Source organism: Phyllostomus discolor, chromosome 4 (assembly GCF_004126475.2).
Source record: "Phyllostomus discolor isolate MPI-MPIP mPhyDis1 chromosome 4, mPhyDis1.pri.v3, whole genome shotgun sequence".
NCBI lineage: Eukaryota > Metazoa > Chordata > Mammalia > Chiroptera > Phyllostomidae > Phyllostomus > Phyllostomus discolor.
In genome coordinates, this window is record NC_040906.2 from 179,064,670 (window position 1) to 179,080,019 (window position 15,350).

Below are 15,350 nucleotides of genomic sequence, written 5' to 3' on the forward strand. Positions count from 1 at the left end.
CCCGTGCAGAGCATGTGGCTGTAGTTCCCTCGTTTCACTACTGCCCAGCCTTCCTTGTGGGATGCGCCAGGGTGTACTAGTGGGTTCTCCTGTTTGTGGACTTCTGCATGACATATGGTGTTTTGCTACCATGAAAGTTCTTATTAATAACCTCTGATATTCACAGGTGTCTCAGGTACTTACCGATACATGGGTGTGGAATTACTGGATTGTAGGGTATTTAAATGTTCAACTTTATTACATAATGTTAATTATTTTCCACATCTTTCTACTTCTGTTCTTGCCAGCAGTTTTGAGGCTTTGCATCCTCCATAGAGTCACCAGCTTTCAGTAATGTCAGACTTTTAACTTACTGCTAATCAAGTGGGTGTGAAATGATTTCATGTGCATTTCCCCAAACATCAGTGAAGTCGAGCTTGTTTTCTTGGGTTTATTTAACCATTTGCAATTTCTCCCTGTAAAGAATCTGTTGAGTCTTTTGGACCATTTTTCTATGGGGTTATTAACATTTTAAAAATTGGTTTGTAGGGATTCTTTATGTTCTGGGGGCTAATTTTTTGATAGTTGCATATGTGAGAGATAGCTTCTTCCAATTAGTGGCTTGTCTTTTCATCTTCCACATAGTGTGTTTGATGAAGAGATATTTTTACTCTTACTTTTTTTCTTTCCTAGTTGCCCTTTTTTGTGTCTTAAGAAATCCCTTCCCACCTACAGATTCATAAATGTAAATTCCTATGTTGTCTTCTATAATGTTTACAGTTTGATTTTTGTGAATGGTAAAGGTATTCAAAATTTACTTCTCTCTAAGTTTGTTCCAAGAAAACTTGTTACAAAACCTTCCTTTCCACAGGGATGTACAGAGGCAAGCTGTGTTGTAACTCATAATGAAGCTTCCATGTGTGAGTGGGCCCGTTCCCTGGGCCCTCCAGGGAACACACACATTTGAGTTGGCCAGGTGCTGAGGGACTCTACTAGGAAATGTTTTCATTTTTTAATCATAAGGCATTTCTCGCACATAACAAGTTAGAAGTTGAACTCTGCCCAGTTAGTCTGTAGCACGATGATGTCATAAAGAACCTTCCCATTAGGTGCTTCCCATTTCCCTTCTGCCAGAATTCGTATGTCTGTGATGTCTCCTCACAGCTGCAGGCGCTCCAGATTCCGTCTCTGCATGCTACCACATGCAAAGTGCAAAAAGGGCTTCATGCCCTGAATTCTTATCACATGGTTGCTTTGGACCACCCAGGTAGGAGCATTCAAGTTGCAAGTGCACACGCAGTCCCACTCAGGGTTATGACTTCTCAGGGGATGATCATTTGGTCTCTCCATTCAGTGCTGTGTATCACGGCAGGGAGTCTGCCTTGCAGGTCGCTGTGCAGACCTACAGTATTTGTCTCCTGTTCACCTCACTCTTAGGGTATAGCGCTGGGGGACAGAGTGATGTAGGGGGTCTCACCTAAAACTCCTCCCCTTAGGTGAGCCTGAAATTTATTCTCTGCTCCCTGAACCCCAAGAGATAGTGAAAGCTAATGCTGGAATTCATCTTGGTAACAAACAGAGAACTAATGAAATCTTACTTTGTTTATATCTCTGGCTTCCCACTTAGCTTTTTGACCTTTTAGTATTGTTTACCTTATTGGAAGCTCATGACACCTTTATAATGATGTTTTTCTGAAATGTTTACGTTTTGTTCACTGGGAGGGTCAGCATATGTAGTCCTTCAAACTATGGATATACAAGTTGGCTAAATTCATTTTATAAATTTTTAAGTTTTTATCTTTTTCAATTACACTTGACATAGTAGTTTCAGGTGTACGGCATAGTGGTTAGACACTTATACAGTGTACAAAGTGACCCTCCAGTAGATAATTCTAGTGCTCATCTGACACCATATGTAGTTATTACAATATTATTGACTATATTTCTTATGCTATACTTCAACAATTTTTAATTTAAGTATAGTTGGTATACAATGTTATATTACTTTTATTAATTTTAGGTGTACAACATAGTGATGGGACATTTTCATACCTTGCAATGTGATCACACCACCAAACTTACTATAATATTGTGACCACATTCCCTTTCACCTTTTTTACCCATCCTCCCCTCCGGCCGGCAACTACCTCTTTGGTCTCTGTTTCTATGAGTCTGTTTTTGTTTTGTTTTATTTGTTTGTTCATTTAAAAATTACATTATGTTTTATTGATATTGCCTAAAGGTTTGTTGGAGACTGAACCATTGCAAGGAAGAGATGAAGATGCAGTAGCCAGTGCCGACTTCTCTAGCATGCTCTCTGAGGAGGAAAAGCAAGAGTTAAAGGCAGAATTAGTTCAGGTACGTTTAGTAATTCTATTGTTGCTATGTCTATCTCTGGATCTTGAGAGTTACTATTTCTTTGATAGAAGTCCCATATTACAATGGTTATAATTCATTCAATAAAATTTAATAAATCATATGTTGCAAGATGATTTATTTTGAGGGGTATTTTGTAATGCTGAGTGTCCATTATTTGTTGGTTACAGTACGAAAATGAATGGTTATGCTGCCTAAGCAACAATAACAATAGCTGTAAAAGTGCATCTTTTTTTTCTTTTTCGTATCACAATACTGTTGGAAAGGTAAATCACTTACAAATCGGGTGGAATTCCTTTGAGACCTTGGTACAAATATAAACTGCAATTTAAGAGTAGTTCTCGTTTTAGATTAGTAACTGAGCTCAACAAATACTTTGAAATGATTTAGTTTTGTAATGAAAAGTCAATCATAAAGCCACTGAATTAATTGAATTGAGTTGTGTGCTCTTTTGCAGAAGAATAAAGCTCTGGGGATAAAGAGGAAAGAATGTAGGCTTCATTAGCTCCTAGGTCATTGTTGGGGCATCTGGACTTAGAGGCAAGGTGGATGCCTGGCTCATCGTGAATACAAGTCTTTGTTCAAGCCTTTTGCTTGCAGAACCCTTATACCCTTTGCTAAGGAGTGGTTGGTTACATTGCAGGAAGGAAGAGCCAGACACAGGGAGTTTCCCAAGTAGAATAAGCATCAGGGCAAGAAGGATGAAGCCAGCATCCCCTCCCCATGCTGAATCCCTGGCTCAGAGGCCAGGAAGCTCCTGGTCCAACTGGAAGAAAGGCTTTGTCCCCTCTGGCTCTGGCCTCCTCTGCAGGCTGGGGACAGAACTTTGAGATCCACCTTACCCTCACCCTTTGTCCACTCTAGACTCCTCCAGTTCTAATATTCTGATTGTGTGTATTTGTGATTGTACATATTCATATTGAAGATTTTTCAGGGGCTTTCACAAGACACACCCTAAAATAATTTTATTATAAAATAAAAGAGCAGTTTATTCCTCTGGTACAGCAGAAATTAATTTACTAAGCACAATACCTCAAATCAAATAGCCTGCTTCTTTAGCTGCGTTTGTCTGTGGCCACTGACCCAGAACTACTCAGTTTACCTCTGTTTGGCCACACATGCGCCGACCAAAGCCAGCCTTATCTGAGAATGTGCCAGCTCCCATTTTCTTAAAGCCTGGAATTCTGGTTCATGACTTGTTCATGTCAATCGTGCTGTCCAAATGTTATGTTTTGTAGACCAGTGTAAGTAAACCGATTCTGTGCTAAAATTTAGCTCCTTCATGTAATAGTCCAAGTTTAAGTTCAGGTATAACCTCTGTAACAGACCAGCTTTTCTAAAATGATGATTTTTTGGGGTTCTGGGATTACTGGGTTATGTATATATACATACATATATCAGTGTATTTTTGTGCATTCCATATTTGCCAAGTGCTCAGTAGAGAGCATGCATTGTTTTTATAATCAAGAGAAAGTAAGCCTGGGTTCTAACTGGAGAACCCATGAATATAAATAACCAGCAGTGTTCTCAGAAACGACTGTCTTACGTGGCCACATTAATAAGCTTCCAGTGCATCTCATTCCTCACACTTTTTGAGCCTGACTTCTGAAAATAACACCGGACTCCTGGTACTTGTTCAAGTTACCAGCGTTTGTGTTTTCATCCCCCGGAATGTGTTAGCCTCCATGCTTGCTGTCTCTTATTTGTGGATTCCTGGGGGATGGGGAAGCCTTATTGCATCTTGCCCAAGTAGCGCTGTGACTCCCGTGGGCACAGCTGTAGGCCTTCCAGGCCCAGTGAAAAGCAAAAGAAGAGTATCTCTGCTGTTTTCCCTCTTCACATTTCATGTCTTCTCCCTCCCTCTTAGGCTACCTCTGCTTTGCTCATTCTTTTCTTAAATCTGTTTTTGGGGCCCCGTGCAAGCACGCATGTGCACACACACACACACACACAAATCAGGTTCTTTCTGAACACACATGCACTCAGGGGCGAGGATTTAGTGTTGAGGACACACAGCGAACAGTCCCACCACTGGCCCAATGAGGAACTGAGACACCTTTTAAATGCTCAGCTTCCCTGCTTCGACTCACCAGATACTCCTTCTGGGGCCCCTGGTCTCAAGCAATCCCTCTCTGTGTCTGAGGGAAGATCCTCCTGGGTCTGTTAGCCAAGAGGGTAACAGAACATCTCACAAGCCTGCCTATTAGATTGCCTTTGAGTCAGCCAGTCAGTTACAGCCATGATCTAACCCCAGAACTTTGTGCATAAGGACTCTTATCCCTGGCTGCTTTGCTTAAAAGGGGTCGTGGGGTGTGCCTATCTCCTCTTGGTGCACCCCTGTCCCGGGCTTCCGGAGGTTCTCCTGCTGCCTTCTGGCTCTGCTGGCTCCCACCCTGCTACTCTGCCCTCACCGTTCTTTGTTTGTATTCCTATGAGGGTCCTTGTAGACTTTGGGGAAACTCCTAATTTCATTCGCCCACACCACTAACACACTGTTGTGTGCTTACCAAGTGCTGGCGATAGGGAGACCTGTCCTTGTGGTGGGAGACATAGAACAAGCCGATAATGTCCCAAATTTGTCTACATCTTAGACAAAGTCTGCATTCTAAAAGAGGAGTCTATCGTGAACACAATTAAGTCTAGTTTATGATTACAGCCATAGAATATGTGTGGTTTTTAAAAGTTCCTTCAGTGTGAGGCCTCTGATCCAGTGGAGTGGTTTGTGCATAGCAGATGTACCGTAGGATTTATAATTAACTTGAATTATTTGATAGCCCCAATGAATATTCATATGTGTAAATGCCAGAAGTAGATTATGCTTTTTTATAAGCTTACCAGTATATTAAAAATACTATTTTGTGTCAGAGATTTGTTCTCATTCCTCTTATTACCAGTTGTTCCTGACATCTCTGAGGACTCTGCACATCCATTCTGTGGGTTTTTTCCTCTGTCTCCCTTTTTCAATAGGCTTGCTCAATATTTCTGTGCCTCTAACATCCTGCTCCCACTTTCATTTCACTAAGCTTTATTTCATGCTTTGTATTCCATAATGTGACTTGGCTTTTGAAAAGGATGAAGTGTTGGCATTAGTACCTTAAATCCGTGTTATGTAACAATCGAAAACTGCCAATGCCCCCTTGATAAGATGACTCAAGGAAAATGGGCACTAATAGGATTAGGGAAACACCAGGCAGCATTGTGAGGCAGGCAGCACCTGCTTCCAGGCTCCCTTTGTGTCCTCCCCGGCGCTTCTCTCTTCCTGGACCGTGTGGCTCCCTGGGAGGAACACACAGTGCCCTCAGGCTCCCGTCTCTTGGACTTCCAGACTCTGTCCGTTCCTTCCCTCAAAACCTTTCTTCTTCCTGCACTAAGCTAATGTTTATAACTGATAATGTCTTAGTGTAACATTCTTCTGTATTAGTCAGGGTTCTCCAGAGAAAGAGAAGCAATAATAAGACATTAAGCAAATGGAAATAGATTTATTATCAGGGATTGGCCACTGCAATAATGCAGGCCAACAGGTTCCAAGATCTACAGTCAGCAAGCTGGAGACTCAGGGAGCCAGTGGCGCCGCTCCATTCCGAAGGCCAACGGGGTCAAGGCCCAGGAAGAGCTGATGTTACAGTTTGAACACAAGGGCAGAAAAAAATAATGCCACAATGTCTCAGTTCAAATGCAGTCAGGCAGAAAGAATTCCCTGACTTGAGGAAGGGTCACCTTTTTAGTTCTATTTAGGCCTTCAGCTGATTGGGTAAGGCTCATCAATGTTGAGAGGGCCATCTGCTCGACTCATTTTGCCAATTCAGATGTTACTCTCATGCAGGAATGCTGCCACAGACATACCCAGAATGCTAAAAAAGGAAACACGTCCATACAAAGTCTTGTTCATGAATGTTCATAGCAGCTCTGTTTGCATTAGCCAAAACTAAATGTCCTGCACTAGGTGAGTGGAGTAAAAAAACAAAACAAAACAGTAGCACATCAATATAATAGAATACTATTCTGCCATAAAAAGGGGAGAACCACTGATAATGTAACATCATGGATGGACCTCAAATAATGTGAAGGAATTAGGTTGAGTGAAAAAAGCCAGGCAAGCATAATCATATACTGTGTGATTCAATTTATGTAAAATTGTAGAAAATACAAAATAAATGCTAGTGAAAGAGAGATCAGTGGCTGCTTAGGGGTAGGGGGAGAAGGAGGGAGGAATGACAGAAGGCCTAAAAAACTTTTGAAGGTGATAAATTGATATGTTCACTACCTTGAGTGTGATGCCTTCACAGGAGTGTACCTATGTCACAACCTACATTGTACACTTCAAATGTGTACAGCTTGTTATACGTCAATAAAATTGTTAAAAAGAAAAAGGAACACAAATCCCTCCCTTATGTACGTTCTCTCCTTCCCGTTCTGCCCTGCCTAACATACTAGCTTGGCAAAATCAAGGTGTCTGCACTAATGTCTGGAAGGTTAGAAACCAAAAAAGTAAGTGATGGCTATTTTCCAGTACATTACAGGTGATTTTATTTTCTTGTTTGTATTTTGTTGTACAAACGAATGTCTCACAAGCAGCAGTGACTGCTTTTATAATCACTGAAACCGAAAAATCCATTTCTGGCTATTGAGCTATCTGGGCTTCAGGATGTCCGCCATCGCCCGGAGCGGGCTATGAAAAGGAAAGGGTGTGAAGGCTGCTCCAGAGCAGAGAGCCTGGCAAGGTGTGTTTCAGCTGGTCTGACCTCTTTCCCCACCATTCTCCTTCCTACTTGTAGCTAGAGGATGAAATTACAACACTACGACAAGTTTTATCGGCGAAAGAGAGGCATCTGGTTGAGATAAAACAAAAACTGGGCATGAACCTGATGAATGAATTAAAACAGAACTTCAGCAAAAGCTGGCATGACATGCAGACTACTACTGCGTAAGTACAGTAGCAGAATATTGACAACTTATTGTTAACTTGCTGTCTCTCCATTCTTCTCTATTTTTTTCCTCTAAGGCTGACTTGGTACTGTGGCTAGAAAAAAAACTTTTTCTAAAAGTGGGGAAAAAATGATAATCATTAAATATGTTGCATGTGAGCAGACTCTATAAAGGAGCTTCATGAAATTAAACTTTGTTCACTAAAATTCCATTTTCACTCAGACCGCCTTTATGGAATTATATGGTCAAGACTTTTTTCTCTTTATTATATGTTTTTAAGCATTTGTTTAATATGTATATTTTTTCTTTATGTTTTCTCAAAAAATTGTAAGCGGACATGGAGAGGCCTGGTAGTAGGAAGAGGTGCCCTTGATGGGTAGCAATTATTTGTTTTGCTGGGGGCTAACGTTGCCAGCTGGCTCCTGAGAACTAAAGTCTGTGACCTTTTGTTCCTGTATTAAGGTGCCCTCTGTTTGCGTAGCTGCCTCTAAAAGGAGTTTGCTGTTTCCCTGCTGTGGTTCCTTAAGTTTCCATCTGAAAGGAGAATGTTCTCTCCTACTCTAACAGCCTAGCCACCCTATAGGCCTTTGTGCTTGCCCTTCCCAAGGGCTCATTCAGACAGGGCGGGGGCACAGCCCAGAGCAGGGCAGCATGGAGCCGGGGAGCCCAGCAGTTTATCTGCAGAGGCTAATAACCAACCCTCCCGAACCTGATGAGGACAATTTTAGAAGCGCATAAGACACCACACACTGATGTTTATAAATTTCAAATACATGCCGCAACACCTTATGAATAGTCTCCTGAAAAGCATAGCTGGATTTTAGGCACTAAATCAAATGAGCTGACCTGTCGTAGTTTGGCCGATGTCTTTGTACATTGGTGACCTGTACCAGTTAATGGCCCTAACAGCATGAGGTGGGACAATCTCCAATTCCTTGGGTCTGGCCACTTCTGAATTTAGTCCAGGTCTGGAGGTTTCATGTCACACCGACCTGAACTTCCTTTTGGGTGTGAGAGCCAGGCTGGCTCTTCCTGCTTGGCTTCCCTAACCACGCTGCTGGGATAAGCTGACCTAATGGAAGGCCCGGAATTCTGGCTGTCCTGTTGCTGATGGGAGGGAAGGAGGGAGCAGGGAGAGGGGCAGAGGGTGTTTCAGGTTTGCTCTAGGTGTGATGGGGCAGGGTGGGCTGTGGGGCAGGGAGAGGGACCTGGAATTGGATCAGGCAAGTTCCAGGAAGGCTTTTAGCCTCTTCACACAGGGGAGAATATGTAGTTTGTGTTTACCCCATGTTTGAAAAACAAATTGGTTTCACAGTCAGGCACCCTACTTAGTATCAAGTTTTTGTTTAATGAATAGAATACATTTGTTCTCTGGGATATGGAGTTATAGTCTAGTCAGGAAAACAAAGTTTTTTGTGTGTATCTGATAGGTTATTACAAATTACCAGGTAACAGTTACGTGTGAAGTACGGTGTATTGTCGGGTTGGAAAGCAAGAGGTTGAGCCTTGCTGGACTTCCAGGGAAGGCTTCCTGAGCAACAGATGTCTCAGCAGAACTCTGCAGATGAGTCGGAATTTTGAAGCCACGGGGCAGGAGGTGCCTCCTCGGGGAGGCCCAGCCTGGTGAAGGCCCACAGGAAAGGGGGCTCCTTGCAAGGGACAGTTGTCCACTTATTTTGTGTTGTGGAGGGGGCAAGGAGAAGTGGCTTTGTGGCACCTGTTAATAGAATTATTTTTTATTCACAGGCAATAAAAAGCCACTAAAGGGGTTGTGACAATTCATTTATCCAACAACTTTAAAGAGGATCTACTCTCAGGCATTATTACCCAGAGGCTCATCTAAACCCACAGGATCCTGCTTCAACAAGATGGACAAAGTTCCGACTCTCCTTGTGTGTTGAAAGGGAAACAGATAAGGAAATACAGTACCAGGAAGTGCTATGTTGTAAATAGCAAAGGGTGATGTTCTAGAGGGTGACGCTGCTGTGATTGGCTCCCAGTCAGGGAAATCCTACCCTGGCAGGTCACTATGGGCTGAGACCTGAATGATGAGGAAGAGCCTCTCGTGATGATCTGAGTGAGAGCTTTCAGGCAGAGGCAAAAGTTTCTGCAAAGACCCTGAGGCCAAAGCTAGCTTTACTGGTTTCAGGGGCCAAAGAAAATGCTGTGTCTGGAGTGCAGTGAGAGGAGAGGAGGTCAGAGCCTCTGGGGCCTCCTAGACTGCGGGGTCGAGTGCAGATTTTCTTCCAAGGGCTCAGATCCTATTGGAGAGTTTGAAGCAGGAAGGGACCTGTTCTGATTCATCTTTCAGAAAGAGTGGAGAGGCAGGAGTGGAAATGGGAACATCGTTTATGAAGTTACTGCAGTAGTTAAGGTGGTGATCATGGTGAGAGAGAGTCGTGGACAGGAAGGGGACAGGATTTGGAGGTGAGGCCAATGGTGCTTCCCAATGGCTGGGAGGTGGGGGAAGAGGGAAGTGGGAGTATCAACAGTGATTGCCCAAAGTCAGGTCTTTGACTTGGGCTACTGGCTGAGTATGGGCACTGTTTACCACAATAGGAGTATAGCATTGTGGTTAAACCCATGGGCTATGGACTCCAATGTCTTGGGTTGAAATCTAGATCTCCCTGCATCTGTGGAAAGAGATCAGATTAGTACCTGTTTCATAGAAAGTGAGGATTCAATGAGTTAGTATTCATGCCACATGTAGGACCATGTCTGACACTTTCTAGGCACATTCACTGTTCTAGGAAAGACTGAGAAAGATCTGGTGGGGAGACCCAAGAATTGGTTTGGCTGTGTGAAGTGTGAAATGCCCAGTAGACAAACAAGTTTATAAACCTAGAGGGGCAACTCGGAGGACAAATATGGACATTTGGGAGTCGTCTACATACTATTTGATGTCTTGCAAGCTGTAGGACGTGGTGAGATTTCCTCAGAGATTATTTAATAAATACAGATAAGTGTGGATTCACTAACCTTTAGAGATGACATGAACTTTCCTTTATAGGAAAGAATCCCTTTCTTAAGAGGTAGGTATTCACCTATCAACAACATAATTTTCCTCCCACACTTTTTTCTTGGCTGCTGAAAGAAGGGAAAATTCTTAATCATATGTTGGGGTGGGGGAATAACAAATCTATTTTCTCCATTAATTAATTAAATCCCTGCTGTTAGTGGCCATAATGCCCATTCCAGGACAAGCTCTACACCTCATACAATGAAATTTTCAGTGGGAGGGAATTGGAGTGGGATTAGGTTGGGTAGAACTAGATTTTAAAGCACTAAAAAGAACTTAAGCTGTCAGAGAATTGCCTGTGATTCCTAGAGGCAATCCTTTGCATACTGATTAGGCAATCATGACCTATTTAGTCTGATTTATAATAAAAAAAATTGGTGGTATGGTAATAAAAGATCTTAGCATATTTTAGTCTTTTTGTCAATTTGTCTTAGTGTTAGTCAATTTGAATCCTTTTGGTAGGATTCGGGTTAGAATAGACTGGATAAGTAGAAATAACTGCACAGCAGACTGAAATGACCTCCTTTCTAGAAAGATAGCCATACAACAGCAGGTCCTAAGAGATCACTGGTGTCCAGGGTTTGCTCTTGCTGTTGTTTTTGTCATAGTTTTTTACATGTTTTGATTTGAGAGAATCTAAGAACAGACACAAAATATTTCCCCATCCTTTTTTTAATGATCTCTGCTGCTTTTTTATGTTGTCTTTAGGCTTCAAGGAAGTACAGGGGATGTGTGTGGCTTCGGGGTCTAGCTGTGCGGAAACCACTGGAGAAGATATTGAATCTCTCTGCAGGCAGACAGAATAGGGATTCAGAAATGCAGCATTGCTGCAAACCATTTAATCTGATGATGCTTTGTTTTAATAAGTGTCCGGCCTTTGCTAACCCATGAGATTCTCCTACTGATAAACTCCTCTGAGTTGTACCACAAGCCAAATGGGAGGTCTGCAAAAGAGAGAAGGTTTTGGAATGGAATTCAAACGATGCCATCTTTTTGGAAAGTTAATAACTTTAGCCGTTATAAATAGAAACAAAACTCTTACATTCAGCATTTTATAAAAAATGCACAATGCTTAAAAATTATAGTCTACCTTATGACTTTGATTTTGTGCTTCTAAGACTTCCAGGCCATTGTGGTCAGTAATGATTATTATTTTTTTATGGGGAGTCTGTTGGAACACCACTGAGTTCAGAAGTGCCAGTAAAGATCAAAGACCTAATTTTAAAAGGCGCACGTAACCCAGCTCTCCCAGTTGTTCATTCTTCTTACCTTTTGACTTTCATCTTATTGTGCAAGGCAGGAAATAAATTCTGTTTTCTAGATTCAGAATGCAAATTTATGTTTTAATAACACTTTTAGAAAACCTTTGGAGAAATATTCCTCAATATGTTTGTATCTTTGGTGAAATGATGCAGATGCAACCATTAAAGTAATGCCCTCTTTCTTTTAAATTCCATAACACAAAATGTACTTGTGCTATAAAATACCTTCTTGCAAAGAGATTGTTGAACCTTTATTTTCCATTTTTGTGCAGAAAAGGCAAAACCTTTTAGAAGACATGCTTTCCCCTTTTGATTATGTTTTATAACACTGACTTTCAAATTAGGAAGACATGACAAGAGGAATCTACACAAAAAGTCAGTAGGATACCTTTCATTTGACCTGCGGAGAACCCTGCCCTACATACTGACGATCCCCTTGTCGGTGTGCTGGCCAAACAGCTGACCTGCACTGTCCACTAAATGCTGTTCATTCCTTAAAGAAGGTGCAGTACACATGAGCAATGGAATAGTATTCAGCCATGAAATACTAGAAAAAAAGAAGGAAATCCTGTCATTTTCGACAACATGGATAAACCTTGAAGGCATTGTGCTAAGTGAGATAAGTCAGAGAGAAAGACGGATACTGCATGGTATCATTTATGTGTGGAATGCACAAAAGCAGGGCCCCTTACCACGGGCCCCTTATCCCCGCCTCTGCCCTCCCCCACCCCACAGTCCCCACACTGTTGTCCATGTCCATGAGTCCTTTTTTCGTTTTGCTCCATCCCTCCTTTTAAAGACCATTGCTAAGCCCGGTTAATCCAAGTGTTCAGGACGCTGCCTTGAGAACCTATGTGGTAGCATGTTTCTTCTGAACAATTCTCGGCAATGTCATTTCAAGATCACACTTCACCAAAACTTTGTAATAATGACTAATGTTTTTATTCCTGATCATTAACATTTAGTACTACTTTAGCTGCCTTATCACTAACATCACAATTAGATGTTAATAATTTATGTCATATGTTAACTGCCTGAAATTCCATGGTTTTATGTAATCATAATTTTTCCCAAAATTAAACCCCAAAGTCATTTAGTAAAATGTAAAAATAAAATTATACTTTGAATAAGCTAGTATTTTGTTTTGTACCTTCACAGAAAACAAAGTAGGGAGATGGAGACATCCCAAAAGCTACTCCTTTCCTCCATTTTCTCCCATCTCATTGGCTGCTTGACCCCAGAGCCATCTGGGCCCGGCTCCCCCTCCTGCTCCCACGGCTCTCTCTGGGTGCGGATTCCCTCCTACTTGCCAGCTTCTTCTTTAACCCTTATTTCCCTTGGTCTTTCCCTATTCACTAGGAAACATCTGTCTGAAAAATGAATAATTTGGTTTGGTTTTATGATCCAGGTCAGCTTTTTTCAACCTGTTGCATCCCGTGGCACACATAAACTAATTACTAAAATTCTGCGGCACACCAAAAAATATATATTTTTGCCAGTATGACAAGAAATAGGTATAATTTTGACTCATTCACACTGGGTAGCTATTGTTGTGTTGGCTATGATCATTTTTTTATTCCACAGTCTAAGGGAAAGAGGTCAGTGCCCCTGGCTAAATAGCCAGGTATTGCATGTTTTAAAAATTCTTGCCACACACCAGTGGAAAATCACCAGTCTGGATAATAGGATATTTATACTTGCTGAAAAAGAGGGATTGTGTAAATAAATAACATGTGATGCTATAATATGTAAACTCATTCCTTCCTGCTAACAAAAAGACAGTAATGGAATACTACATTAATAAAGTAATTTCAGTCCTGAAGTAGACCAAGGGGCATGTTTAAAACATTTCCTTAAAGCACAATAGTACAATTAGGACTGCAAGACTTGTGAGAGATGGAGAGGATGGAGGGATAAGGGACATTCCTACACAACTATTTTCATGCAATATAACGTCTTCTCAGAGGCACCAAATAATGCAAGTGTTCTACACTAAGCAGGCAGCTTTGGGGGAATTTACTTGGGACCAGCATATATTGGAAGAAGATGTAATGTGCATATAAGAATTAGTTTTTTAAAAATCTATACAAATCATTTTTGTTTTCAGTTTCATTGGGATGTAATTGACATGCCGCACTGTGTAAGTTTAAATCGTGTGGCATAATGACTTACATTGTGAAGCGATGTACAAAACATTTTGTTGGTTTCTTTTAATTCCCTCAGGTTACCAGTCTTTTGTTTCCCACTTTAATAACTCTTAGAAACGTCTCAGATTTATGGATATACGGTGTTCTCCCTGGCACTGTGTTCAAAATCCCAGGCTGGTCTTTCCATCTTGTTCCATTTGTCACTTACCACCTCCTGTCAAGTCTGTGTGCTGTGTCTCTGTGACCCACCCACTCCTCCCTGTTCTGACTGCCACGACTCCCAGGCCAGAGCCACAGAGGAGCACCTTCTGACCATCCATTCATTCATCCAGTATTTACTGAGCTTCTCCAGACACTGGGGCACAAAGACAGTCTAGTGGGGATATAGACCACATGAATGGGTGGATCATTGAAGTACTAAATTCCTAAAACTCTTTTGAAAAAGCTACTATTACCTTAAATTTTGTGCCTTTCTTATTCTCAGATATAAGTATTTTTAAAAGTGAGTTAAATACTCATTATATTTTGCTTTGTTAGCATTAATTTTACCCACAGTGACAGCAAAAGCTTCAATTGCCCTTTGAAATACACATTTTAAAATTTCTGTGCAATCTCTGAGGGCTAGAGCTTCCATTGACAAGTGTCTTTTGTAGAGTTCATACACTTCTTTAAGAATGGCTGTTTGCTTTCAGAATAGTTCCACTCTGTAGTTAAAGATCTGTACATTCAGACCTATACTTGTGTATGTGTGTTCCTCCTGAACTCAGATTTAAGGGTCTGACTTTCCCTCTAATAAGTGGACCCATCATCCCCAAACAATGACTAGAAACAGTCACTTCTGTGGATCGTCTTCTTTCTAAAGCTGTTTAGGAAAGGGAATTTTCAAAGTAAGGAGAGAAGGACGATGACTGTTTCATGGGCGATCATGATATATAAACTGTTGTTCTGTTTTACTTCTAGCTACAAGAAGACACACGAAACCCTGAGCCACGCAGGGCAGAAGGCAACTGCTGCATTCAGCAATGTTGGGACAGCCATCAGCAAGAAGTTTGGAGACATGAGGTATTGTGGGAGGGAACTGTGGCTTCCCGAGAGTGGAGGGCATTTGCTATGGGCTGGTCTGCCCAAGGTATTCTTTTTTTATTTGGATTGAAATATGATGTGGCAGTAATTGGTGATTGAGATAAATTATGATATTAGGACATTTTCTGACTGAAGATCAGCTTAGTGGGAGGCCTGGTCCCAAAGACGCCTTTTCCCCTAGGATCTGACCTGGTGTGACCTGGTGTGACTAGAAGATAGAGGATGCCTTTAATCACTGGTGATGGGGGGGATTCAAAAGAATGGCACACACTGAATTTTAATTATTGTAATTTAAACAATAAGTTAAAATATGCACTCAGTAGAATGTGTTCTGATAAACTACTTTAGTTACAGTTTTATATAATGTAAGCATTATTTTATTCCAAAAAGATACCTTATGGTATCTATATTTCTGGTGGTTTTCTTTCTTCACTTTGGCAATATTGTGAACATGTCAATAACTATCCATTACACCTTCATTTTTAATGACTCTGTTAGCTTCCAGTGCATAGCTATGGCAAAACTTCTGATCAAGTCCCCTTGCACATTTTAGTTCTT

General features: G+C 41.4%; 1 protein-coding gene across 8 annotated transcripts in view; it reads left to right on the plus strand.

Annotated features, from left to right (window-relative positions):
* Window positions 1–15,350, plus strand: part of TPD52L1 (TPD52 like 1) — a 72,783-nt gene that overhangs the window by 43,458 nt on the left and 13,975 nt on the right. For all 8 annotated transcript variants that reach the window (XM_028509883.2, XM_028509889.2, XM_036024648.1 and 5 more), the window contains exons 2-4: window positions 2,222–2,337; window positions 7,131–7,279; window positions 14,670–14,771. In XM_028509883.2, the coding sequence (XP_028365684.1) occupies window positions 2,222–2,337; window positions 7,131–7,279; window positions 14,670–14,771 (367 nt within the window). The remainder of the gene's footprint in view (window positions 1–2,221; window positions 2,338–7,130; window positions 7,280–14,669; window positions 14,772–15,350) is intronic.